Consider the following 12,421-nt stretch of genomic DNA (forward strand, 5'->3'; position numbering starts at 1 on the left):
TATGTTTTTCTTCTTCTGTTAAATGTTCTTTTTCTACACCGCTAAAGCAGCAGCCAAAGAGGTAACAATAGAAGAAGAGTGTTGTCCAGGGATGGGTCAGATTTGAAAAAAAAATGTAATTGTATTGATCGCATTGCATGGAAAAATGAACATAGCCCTTGTTGTCTAATTCAGTTTTACAGTAAACTCCAACTGGTCTCGCTTTTGTCAGGGAGGGCAGAATCGCATACACGTCACAATGCTGTGAGGAAACACGGTGCATTCAGGGTACTTCCATAACGTAAGAAAAGCATTGTTCAGGACAATAATCGCTTTTCTTCGATTATAATGTTTTTATGATTATCACTGAAAAGCACCAGTAAATTCACACTCAGAACCTCAGAACTGTGAGGCACGTTCTCACCACTTGCTGATAACTAACACCAGTCACACTCTTGATTGACCAAGACAAGGTAAAGGTTCACATGAGAAGATAATTGTACACTATGACATCATATAAAGAAAAGCAAAAATATAAATAAAATGACGGATGTTTACCTACTCATCTACATGCAAATTCTTGTGTATGTGGGGACAGTGTTTGCCTTATTTTGTTGACATTTTCCTGCTTTTCGCAGTGCAATTTGTTCTTATTGCAGTCTTTTTTTGACTTTTGGATGGTGCTTGTGGAAATGGCATGAAATGCAGGGGAGACACAGAAATATTTTGTCTCCATTTATAGCCTCAGTATTCCTGCCAGCAGCAAGACAGTCAGCCATTTGCCTCCCGCTCGCACAGGTCTACCGTGAAGCTGAAACCCCTCGACTCACCCGCCTGATTAGCACTTTCTTTGTTCCGTTTCTGGTGGCACACCGTGAAGTATGATTGCAGTTGGCAAACTGGCGCCTTTCATACAAACCTACTGCTGTGCTGATATGCATCACACTTTACCCCCTTCCTTGCTGTGCAACCTCACAATCAAATGAGGTTTTTCTGGTCAGTTGGTGTCTGGGCAGTAAGCTTTTCTCAGTGAATTTATGGATTTATATTTGCAGGCGTAGTTGGGAATTGTCACTAAAATGACTCCTTATTAACTCATTGACGGCTATAGACCCCAAAAATTCATTTGAATTATTTCTATTAGTTTAACATTTTTTCCCACTTTTGTTAACAAGATTATGATTTTTTTTTATTGTACATTAAGAACAAATGTAAAATTTGTGATTAATCGTGAGTTAACTAGTGAAGTCATGCGATTAATTACAATTAAAAAATGTAATCGCCTGACCCTCCTAATTTTTAATAATCTTTTCTTTGTTTTTCTAATTGCATCAGGTGATAAATATTTTTCATTGTAATTAATCGCATGACTTTAATAGTTCTAGGTTTTCATACTCTTGTTAACAAAAGTGGAAAAAATGTTAAACTAATAGAAATGGTCTATAGCCGTCAACGGCAGTGAATGAGTTAATTGTGGGTGCAGTTGAACATGTTTTCACATCTAAGCCATACTCTCTCCCTGTCTTTTTCTTCAGGCTGCTTCCATGGCCCTGAGCAGCTTGGGCCATGTCTACACAGCCATAGGGGACTACCCAAATGCACTGGCCAGCCACAAGCAGTGTGTTCTGCTGGCTAAGCAGTCTAAGGATCAGCTCTCTGAGGCACGAGAGCTGGGAAACATGGGTGCCGTCTACATCGCCATGGGAGACTTTGACAACGCCGTCCAATGCCACGAGCAGCACTTGGGCATCGCCAAGGTCCTTGAAAACAAGCGGGAGGAAGCTCGGGCCTACAGTAACCTCGGCAGCGCCTACCACTACCACCGAAACTTTGACAAGGCCATGTCTTACCACACTCACGTGCTGGAGCTCGCCCAGGAGCTGGAAGAGAAATCCATCGAGATGAGAGCGTACGCGGGCCTGGGGCATGCCGCTCGCTGCATGCAGGACTTGGAGAGGGCCAAGCAGTATCATGAACAGCAGCTGTCCATAGCTGAAGGTTTGAAAGACAGAGCCGCAGAGGGAAGGGCCTCCTCCAATCTGGGTATGTATGCAAAACACTTGACTTGCAAAATAGCTACTTTTTTTAATTTAGGTAATTCTGTGGCTAGCCTCGGAATTCAGAACACTTGTATTGCAAATCATCCTTACCTATTGAAATGAATAAGAAATTAATCCATACATGTTTAAAAAAATATATATATATATTTTTTGCAACATTTTTAAGAAGACACAGTGTGCTACAGTATTGGAATTTATTAAAATATAGAGGGAATTAAGAATGTAAATAAAAAGTTTGTGCATCATGACTATCTTTGAACGCTGTTGCCGTGGCGATGTGCTGTTTGCCAGGAAAATTTTATGCTGATTTTGGTGGGTTAAAAATGCATAAAAACTCATGGAATTTTGCATTAGGTCAAGCAAAACAAAAATGAAAAGGTTTATTGTGCCATTTTTTGTTTGTACCCCAACGTGCACGAACCTCAAAATGGCCGGGGCTACGAGGGCCCTTCAGAGACGATCGCAGCTCTAGTTCTCTTTATGTTTGAACTTTAACTACTGAAGGCAATAAAAAGCATGAAGAAGTAGGCCTCTTTATTGAAGAATCGTTCGCTAGCTGCTGCTTGTTGAAACATTTCCTGCCACCATTTAGGATTCATAATTCCTAGTTTACATCACAACTTGGTGGCGGGGGGGATCATCAAATCTCAAAAACGGTTGGATTATTAATACGTTGTGGCACCACAATATCTATCAAAGGAAGATGGTTCTTCCTGTATGATTATTTTCTACACTCAACAACAGTTTGCCTCATCATATTCATATTTAGGTCTATTGCTGGTTATCAACAGGAACGCAGTGTTGAGCTTCTCTTAATTTGAATGAGCAGTTTTGGTTATTTTATTATTATTTTTTTTATCAGGTACCGTATATGTCTCAGACCTACAATCAACTTGAATACTTTATAGAAATAAATGAATATCGAACTAAATTGAGGTTAGCTTGTCGGTGTGACAACAACCATTTCATTTCTTTAGAAAATGAATTGCCCTACCTGCCATAGATTCTCAACGGTGATCAAGTCTGTTGAGTTTTCTGGCCAATCAAGCACAGTAATATCACGGTTATTGAATCAGCTTTTGGTAATTCTGGCAGTGTGTGCAACTGCCAACTCCCGCTGATGCATGAAACCAGCATCTCCATAAAGTAGCAGAAGGGAGCATAAAGTGCTCTGAAATGTACAGTTAAACAGCTGCATTGACATAGTCACAGTGGCCTAACACTGCGGCTCGTAATGCACCCAAACTCACTGACTATGGAAAAATTCCACTCAAATTCAAGCAACTTGGATTGTGTGCCTCGCTACTCCTCCTTCAGAATCTGAGCCCTTGATTCCCACGTCACAATAACGTACTGTAGCAGCCTTCATTGGATACAATATTGTGTGGCTATTGAAAATGTCAAAATGCTCTAAAATGGCTGGTAGTGAATTAGTTAAGCAATCTTCAAGCAGTTGTAATTGAATGCATTTCCATTATCTGTCTTTGAAGTTACTTTATATAACCATGCAAAAACTATTGAATACTTATCTGGATAATTAAAAATTTCTAAGCAAGTGTTTGATGTACTGAATATTGTTTTAGCTTTATGTGTAAAATTGAATGTTGAATCCCATGCCATGACTTTTTTAAAGCAATGTTTGAACAGAATTAGACCTACCATTGCAAAACCTGAAGCAATATTTGTTTGACTGAAACACTTAAGTTGCATCAGTGCAGCTAGAAAAAGTCCATAAACAACAACAGTCGGCTAGAGTTACTCTTAATAGAGATCTTCCTTTGTAGAAAGTGCAAACAAAACCATTTATGTGCTTGGGGACTTTATGTGATACATTTGAACAAACTTTGAGATAATTGGAGCTTGTATAACAACACCTGTTTTACTGACATTCTTCATTTTGTGAATTAATACGGACTAGAAATAATGCATTTTATCTAGTGACGGGCATTCACTGACAAGACAATTCATCAGGAACATTTGCATAATTTAATTTATAAAATTCAAGATCTGTATATAAATGTTTGCCTTCAAAATACTCATTATGTAATTACACTGTCAGATATTTGTTGTAGTTTGCAGTGGTGAATAACAACACTGCATCATACTTAACCATGCTTCCAATTTTTTATTAACATAATAGTTATTTTATATTGGAGGCTCTGAGGTTGATTCAGTGTAGTTTTGTTTGTACTACTGCAAAATTAAATTGCAATCAATTTTTAGGTGTAAATATGTTTCAAATGGGCAACAATTTCCTACCCTAAATTATACTCGGTGTCATCTCATTCATATGAATGATTGCAGATTTTTAGCGTGCAGAATATATGTGCCATAAAATTGTTTATCGAAGTAATTTGGATCTCAATATTGCTTGTCTTTTAAAGGGTGTACATTTTAAAACTATTTTACCAACTTTCCCACGAAGCGACTATTTTCTGATTATGTGTTTATTTACTTGCGTGAGGAAAAAAAAAGAGGTTGAGGTCATACATTTTTAGCTATGGTTGTCAAGGGCAATATTCAAACAGCATTGTATTAATTCAGTGATATTATTTAGGTGTAACAAATTTAGTAACCAGCAAATTATAGAATATAATCCATCAGAGGTAGTTGAGTTTGCTCAGAGAAGTGAAGCTCCCCCACTTCGCTTTCAAATGCTTATCAATTGCAATACATTTTTATTTTAGTACACTATTAAACCCTTTGTGCAAACAAGATTTTTTTTTTTTATGTTAATGTCACTGAAGAAAAATTATGTTTGATGTCAATACAGCTAATGCTGGTAGAAGTAATTTACATAGTGTGCTTCTGTTCATATTATTTAATTAAGTTACACTTTTTTTTATTGTAAGTGTCAGCAAATAATCATCTTAGCTCATAAAGGTATGTACACACTGATTTATTGCTGGCAATATCTAGATAATTTAGTCATCAAATTTTGACGCTGTTCAACCTTCACTTTCACCAAATTCCAAAGTAGAATTTCCCCCTTGACGCCAATATTTGCAATAATCTGCTTCATGGTTAGTTTCTCATCATGATAAACTTGGATTAACTGTACAGGCAATGTTAAATTAAAGCAAGTTAACCAGTGTAATAATAACCAGAATCAATTTGTAAAAAACAATAAAACTCTTTAATTTTAATGACAAATGAGGATTGTTAATTCAACCATATTGCAGAATAAATTGACCATGAATGGAACATTAAGACACAAAAAGAAAACACACAAACTGACAAGCATGTAGAAAGTTTCAAACATTACTTGCCATAGCTGCAAGTTTGCACTGAAAATACAGTCTGTAAAGTGTCCACCTCTGTTTGCTGATAAGTGCGGTCCTCCGCCGTCGAAACAAAACAAAAACAGCGACCCATTCTCCTGCCTTCGTGGTGGAGAAAGTATCGGCCACTCTTAGTTTACGTCGGGTGGCGCTAGCTTAGCATTAGCTTCTGGGTCAGAGCAAAAGTTCAACATCACCAACTGATGAAAGTTCACAAATGCTGCCACCATTGTAACGCTCCATTTTTGTGAGGTAGTGAATGGTAAAGTTCCAAGGAAAGGTCATGGAGAAAGAATAGCACAAGAAATAGCTTGATAGCTAACTTTATTCTGTAGCCTTGTTCCTGAGTGACTACAACATATTTCTCTCAATCCGTCTCATCATTCACCTCATCCCCACAAGTATCCTTCCGCCAACATAGGTCCACACAAATACATACCTCAATGTAAAAAAAAAAATCGTTTTACAGTAGTAATTTGTGGTGGGTTTGCGTAGTGTGGTCTCTCTGAGGCACTGTAGTGTGCGTGCTTCAAAATGGTAATTAATTCACCACAGTTAGCTAATCTCAGGATATTCATTCTAGAAGTTAATTATGTGCATAACCTAATAATAACTCTATATTTTAGGATAAAAATTGATAAAAAAAAAAAAAGTCCCTTTAGATATCGACTACTCCATGAGATGAATGCTGCGCCCATTTTGCTGTATTTAGTGCAGCAATTACAACCTCGACTGTCTGAATTATGATCGCTATCAAAGCAGCACTAACCTTGATTCTAATGGCCAGCGAAGAAGCTTAATAGTTCTTCCAGATGATTTAGCCTTAACCTATGAGTAAAAAGTGTGCGAGTGGAAGAGTCGAGGTTAATCAACCTAACATAAATTGAAGCTGTGATTTGACCCGCCTAAATGGTGCACATCCCCTTCGCTGCAAAATACTGCGGATCTTTAAAGGCAGATGATCATAAATTGAAGGACTATCGAGAGCACATTTTATGATGCGACCTACATGTGGGTTTTATTATATGTCAGGTGGCAGATATATTCCAGTGTGTTATCGGAGTCCCGTGACGACATCCCCAAGCATCTTCTTTACGATTGGCTGCAGTATTTGAGTACTTCTAATGTCGTAATGAGTGCAGTGTTAAAGATCTCCATCTGGTGACACACTGTAGTGAGTGCGTGGTTGGTAGCAATGAAGCTTGTTGCTCCACGGAGACCTTCTCCGACAAGTCAGACCGTCGTGCTCATATTGTACATCTGACACCCAGGAGGCCTCGTATCCATGCAGCCAATCTGTTGATACCACTTACCACGTTTCTCTCTCATTCCTCTTTTCACTTTTTGATGCCTCTGCCTTTCATTGTCTTGGTCTCCCGCCTCACCCCTGCTGATTGTAATCTGAAACTGTCAAGCCACTAGTAATTGAAACTGACTTGATGAATCGCTTAATTACCTTTAATAGCTGATTCAAGTGGAGCTGAATAATGAAGATAACAGAGAATGAAGTGGAGGTTGTGAAGCTTCTGTCTCTAATTGTTCTGTTGTTGTTTTGAGGCAGCGTATTGTTGTTGTTATTTCATCATGAATGCCCACAAGCTCGCTTGGAAAACCTTTTTTCTTTTACTCGGTGCACAAAGAATACTGGAATGATCAAGACATTTCAATTAGCAAGCAGCAATCAAAACAAAGAAAACAAAAGTTTTAGAAGTAAGAAGACATTTGGAAAAACAGCAAAGTGGACACTTTTATATGCCCTCTCAGCTTGTTTTTGAAGCGGTATGGGTTGGGCAGTGGCTGACTTGGCTCTGAGGCACACTTGTGTAGAGATTGCCATCCTTTAATATCTAACCACGATGCCCAGCGGTACCAGCAGACCTGGCTCAGCACACTCTGACCTATAAAGGAGATGAACATTTTGCATTCCAGTCCCATATATTATTCAATAATTGGCCGGCTTACCCACGAGTCAGCATTAACTCATATCTGTGAGGGGACTGAAGTCACGGGTTGCCATGTAGTTTGTGATATCGAATAAAATCTAAATTGTACAGCCATCCTCTTACGTTTACCTTCAAGAAAGAAAAAACTTTTCATTTGAGCATGTATCTTTCATATTGCTGGCATTGGGACGAAACCTTGTACCTGCAAAATAGTCACTTTTAAGGAGGCCTCAAAAAGGTCACGTTTGTTCAACCATTATTAACATTGCATCATCAAAGAGAAGAAGCGATTTCCAACAATTTTGATGGATCAACAATTTGTAAAAAATAAATAAATAAATAAATAACACCCATAGCCATACTTGTGGACTGACCTTTTGTATAGATTTTTTTTTTTTTTTTTTTTTAAAGTGAAATTTACCAAATTGTGACATATAAGGTCTTGGCCCGACACCAGCAATATTGTCATTGTCAGTAATACATACTTTAAGTGCAAATACATACAATGTGCTACTCGCAATACTGTTTGCTTGAACGACCCAAAATGCCTCCTAATACCACAGAACGTGTCAGTTACAAAGGCTGTGGTAAAGAAAAACACCAAATCAACCCGTTTCCATTCAATCCAGATTGCAGAGGGTTTACTTCAAACAAAAAGCAAAAACACCCAAAAAAAAAACAGGGAGAGCGCACACAAAAATAGGACACAGACGGTTTCTGTGTATTGTATGTATATTCTGTGTATTGTATCCCTGACTCATTTTTGTGCAGTAAAAAGAAACAAGATATGGAGTAACTTAAATACTGAATTACTTTCAGTCTTTTTATGGCATGTATCTTGTATTGAGATTACGCATTTCCTCTGCTTTGGAAAACTGGGCTGTGATGTCTGCTCACCCAATTATACAGCAGAATATTCCTATCTGCCATTTTGGATTTTATTTGTTGCCCGTCAACTGACCGTGAGGTTATGCTAATAAATTATTGAAATGCATGAGGAATATTTTTATGCTCTCCATTTCATAATTGACTTTAAATATCAATCCACAGTACAATCTGCATTACAAAATTGTCATCAAATGGTCTTAAGAGTATAAATGCAAATGTGTGTAACTATTTTTAGATCTTTTAAAGATGGGAGCAAATAGGCTACACAGAAACCTAGACTTGCCTGGAGCACTGAGGTATAGAGATTACCGTACTCATTTTGGGGCCTAAACCTTTGGATGTAGATATATTATTAGTTTGAATAGGAAAGAGAGAAAGAAATAGAAGACTTTACAAAGGAATTTGTCCAGCCTATTGGCTCAGACAGGATAAATTGAAGGTAAGAAGGAGCTAACTAAATACACACAAAAATGCATTTATCTGGGATTGATGATATCTTTAGCTTTTTATTGGGATCTGTATAAATATTAGCAACCTTTCCTTTCCTTTGATGTAGACATGATGAGATCTTACAATATGTTCTCCTACAAAAACCCATATATCTATTTACTACTCTATTCAGGGTCACAGGCTCAATCCTATTCCAGCTGACATTTTGTGATGCTTGCACACATTTCTGTTTTTGCCCTTCTTTTCCGTTTCACAGAGTTGAAAAAAACCTGGAAAAAATGTTCCCCTAGTCCTTGTTCCGATACATAATTGAAGATAGACATATCATGTATTATTCTCACTGACTGAGTTTTCATGCTAAATAGAAGAGCTCCAAAATGAATAATGAAATGACGACGCATGCACTTTTTCAACACATTTGGTATTATCTTTGATCTGTCGAAAGACAGTTCAGTCTAAGTGACATGTCATGCTTGTGGACAGTCTGGTGACCGTTATTTAGGGATCTAAGGTGCAGAGACCAAACAGCTCAATGGGCGCTTTAGGTGGAGTTGGATGCAGCGAGAATACCTGTCCTTTTGTAAAATCTCCCTCCTTCCTATTTCTGTCAATCAGACTGTAGGAGATGTTTCTTTCAAAGACTAAGGATTTGGTGGTTTAAGACCAGAACACGACTCCACCCCTTTCTCTCTTTTGAAGACTTCTGCAGGCTCTCTAGTCCACGTTTCAGATCACTACATACAGTAGTATATGTGCACTGTAAGATTTTGAATTCCAATTCATCCCTTCAGAAGTGAAGGCTTCCTGATAAGTATAAATTATTTAAAAATTGAACTCACTTAATAAAATACTTGGCATTTTCTCTCTTTGACTGACAACAAGCAATGCCCTACATCCGACCTTTAAATGTAGATAAATGATGTTTCTGCTCACCTAATTTTTTGTTTGCATCCACCCCATTTTGGAAGTGTGTGGCGAAACACAGCCGGAACACTATCTGTGTTGATCCCCACACAGCTTCTACTCCCCCCCACCCCCAAAACTGTATATTGCTTACCAAGTGGCAGCACCATTGTTTAAAATCCTCTTAACGCATTGTCGGCTGCAGTGCTACGGACCTCTATAGCTGCTGAACGATAGACAGTGATTAAGTCCGAAAACACAGCAGCATCCCTCAAAGTCCTCACTGCAGCATTTCTTCATGTACAGCCAGCTGTGTAATAGAAAGTGACAACACATTGCCATGCCGGTCTCTGGATTAAGAAGAATGTATAGGACTCAGAATGGATTGGACGGCATATAGAAATGTTGATGTGCTTTATATTTACCCCCTTTTTACTCAAATTGTACAGAAATTTTGAAGAACCAAACTATATACATCATTTTATATTATAGCCCAGTATGCTTCATACACTCTGGTTTACCAATATTGATGAGGATTAATTTAATATCAAGACATTGTAAAGGCATCGTATTGATCTTGACAGCACACTGCGGGGGCAGTGCCAGGTATAGGTATGGTTTTATTTACTGTAATCCCCTTACCATATAGGGGGCTGCACCCCCTGCTTCTGGCCTGACAGTTTCCATTGCTGCGGACAAGATTCGTTTTCAGCCAACGGGGAGCATTTTCGCTGGTAATGCATGGGGAGGCATTATATTCTCAGTTCGTTCTCTCAGTGTTGAGGACACGCTAACCTTGGGAGTGACTTTGACAGCTGTCAGTGCTCCCCAAAGCTGCCTGCATAGTGAATCTTAACATGCTTCACAAGCAAAAGAGGGGATGATTTAAGGTGTGAGGATTAAAATATTTGCACTGCCAAGTGCCTAAAGTAACTTACGGATTTCGCTTTCATTGCATTAAAAAAAAAATAAAATATATATGTATATATATATATATATATATATATTATATAGTATATGTTATCTCACAACACAAAGATTAGATCAGGTTGAATCTTTTCAAATTGTAAACACATGCAGACAAAGAACATACTTCATTGGATTTGTAGGGCTCTTGGGTTAAACACATTTAAAATGTTTACATATTAATATTTACATATTTACTTTCAAATTGCAAAATGTAAAATGGGAGTGTTTGTGTACTGTAGCCTGTGTTGAGGTCCATCATGTGGCAGGGTTTTGATGGAATAAATCTGGACGCACACAAGCTACTCCCAGTTGTACTGTCATAGTCACCACAAACAGCTAAGATAGAGTGGGGGTATGGAGCGTGCGAGGGAAAAGACAACCGACGGGGAGGCACTTGCTAATGCTAAATGCTATCTTAGTTATCAAGATAGCATTTAGCATTAGTATTGTCAGTAGTAAACAAAACAATGCACTCACCATTATCCAAGCTATTTTTCTCTGTCCCGACAGCTATTAGAAGATGCCTGCCATCATGCTTTGTAGCACTGGAAATATACCGCTAGAAAGCTCAGCCATGTGATTTTAGTTCTGGTTAATACCTATTGTCTGCTACCGATTAGATGTGGATGCAAATGCAAACGAGAATTTGGAAGTAAATAGGAAGGAATTTAACAGATCAATTCCCATGGGCTTATAGTATGAACCCCTATGACAACTGTATGATTGAAGTACACATGGCCAAAAGACGGATTGTTGGGACGAGACCTGCAAACTACCAAAACAAAACAATGAGGTTGGCGAAATCCGCTGAGATGCAGGACCCAAGGCTCAAAAACGGCACTGGAATAAAGGACCTAAAATTGAATGTTGATTTCTCGTCACTGATCGCCAGGGTTTGCTCAGGGTCGCAACGTTCACACGCTCAACATTTCTTCGCAACAAGAAAAAAACATGAAAACATTCGGGCGAACGTTTAGATAACGACGTTAACCCTGACAAGAAATCAACATTCCCTAACTTTGCAAATGTTCACCCCTGTTGTTCACAGGCTTTGTTTTTTTTATGATATATATATATATATATATATATATATTTATTTATTTTTTTTTACACTCCCATCCACCTGCCTCCCAGGCATGTCAGTGAGTGTATGTGGTGCATTAAAAAAATAAATAGGGGGACAGGGGATCGCAGCACTGCTCTATACTGCGGTCTGCCCCAACCGATTGCCCCCCACCCCCCAGTTGTGTGGTGCATTAAAATTGGAGGGGAGTTGTAGGGCGAAGACGGTGTCTCCCCCCTACCCCCCCCCAAAAAAAAAGTGTGTTATGTGCCCTATATGTCTATAAACAAAGTGTATTGTGCAAAACTAGTGCAGTGAGTTAAGAGGAGCGACCAGCGGGGCCCCCCACAACCGGGCGGGGGCAGGAGGCGCACCCGCCCACCAAAACCCCACCCACCCCCACCGGAACCCCGGCGGGCATATGGGCTCGCCCCCCGGATACTGGGGCCCGCCCGAGGTGCTAGGAGGGCTTTGCTGTATGATAACATACAGTAGCACAGACCTCATGGTCAAGCAGTGTGGTGGCCAAAAAAGATTTCTTCTGCATCTTTCTAGATAGTTTCTCTATCACATTATGCAGTATCAATGCTACTAGTGCTATGTACTCTCACTCTTCACGACAGTGAAAGACAAGTCTCAGGGAATAGGAGCCTAGATTCATTAGATATGCTGTGATGTGTTTTTACAATCCTTCGAGATTGCTGTTGTGCATAGGCTGGTGGATCTCCGGGGGAATGTGTGTGTGTGTTTGGTTATGCGTGTTTGCGGCAGATGGCTGTTATTTTTCATGAGATCATATTTTATCAGAGATAATACATCCGGCACCAGCTTCTCGATTATTTATTGTTTTTCCTTACTTATCTAAATCTAAAGTTGTTTGCTGAG

General features: G+C 38.9%; 1 protein-coding gene across 3 annotated transcripts in view; it reads left to right on the plus strand.

Annotated features, from left to right (window-relative positions):
• Positions 1 to 12,421, plus strand: part of LOC144049219 (tetratricopeptide repeat protein 28-like) — a 199,605-nt gene that overhangs the window by 152,711 nt on the left and 34,473 nt on the right. For all 3 annotated transcript variants that reach the window (XM_077561932.1, XM_077561933.1, XM_077561934.1), the window contains one exon: positions 1,515 to 2,022. In XM_077561932.1, the coding sequence (XP_077418058.1) occupies positions 1,515 to 2,022 (508 nt within the window). The remainder of the gene's footprint in view (positions 1 to 1,514; positions 2,023 to 12,421) is intronic.

The sequence above is a fragment of the Vanacampus margaritifer genome, chromosome 3 (assembly GCF_051991255.1).
Source record: "Vanacampus margaritifer isolate UIUO_Vmar chromosome 3, RoL_Vmar_1.0, whole genome shotgun sequence".
NCBI lineage: Eukaryota > Metazoa > Chordata > Actinopteri > Syngnathiformes > Syngnathidae > Vanacampus > Vanacampus margaritifer.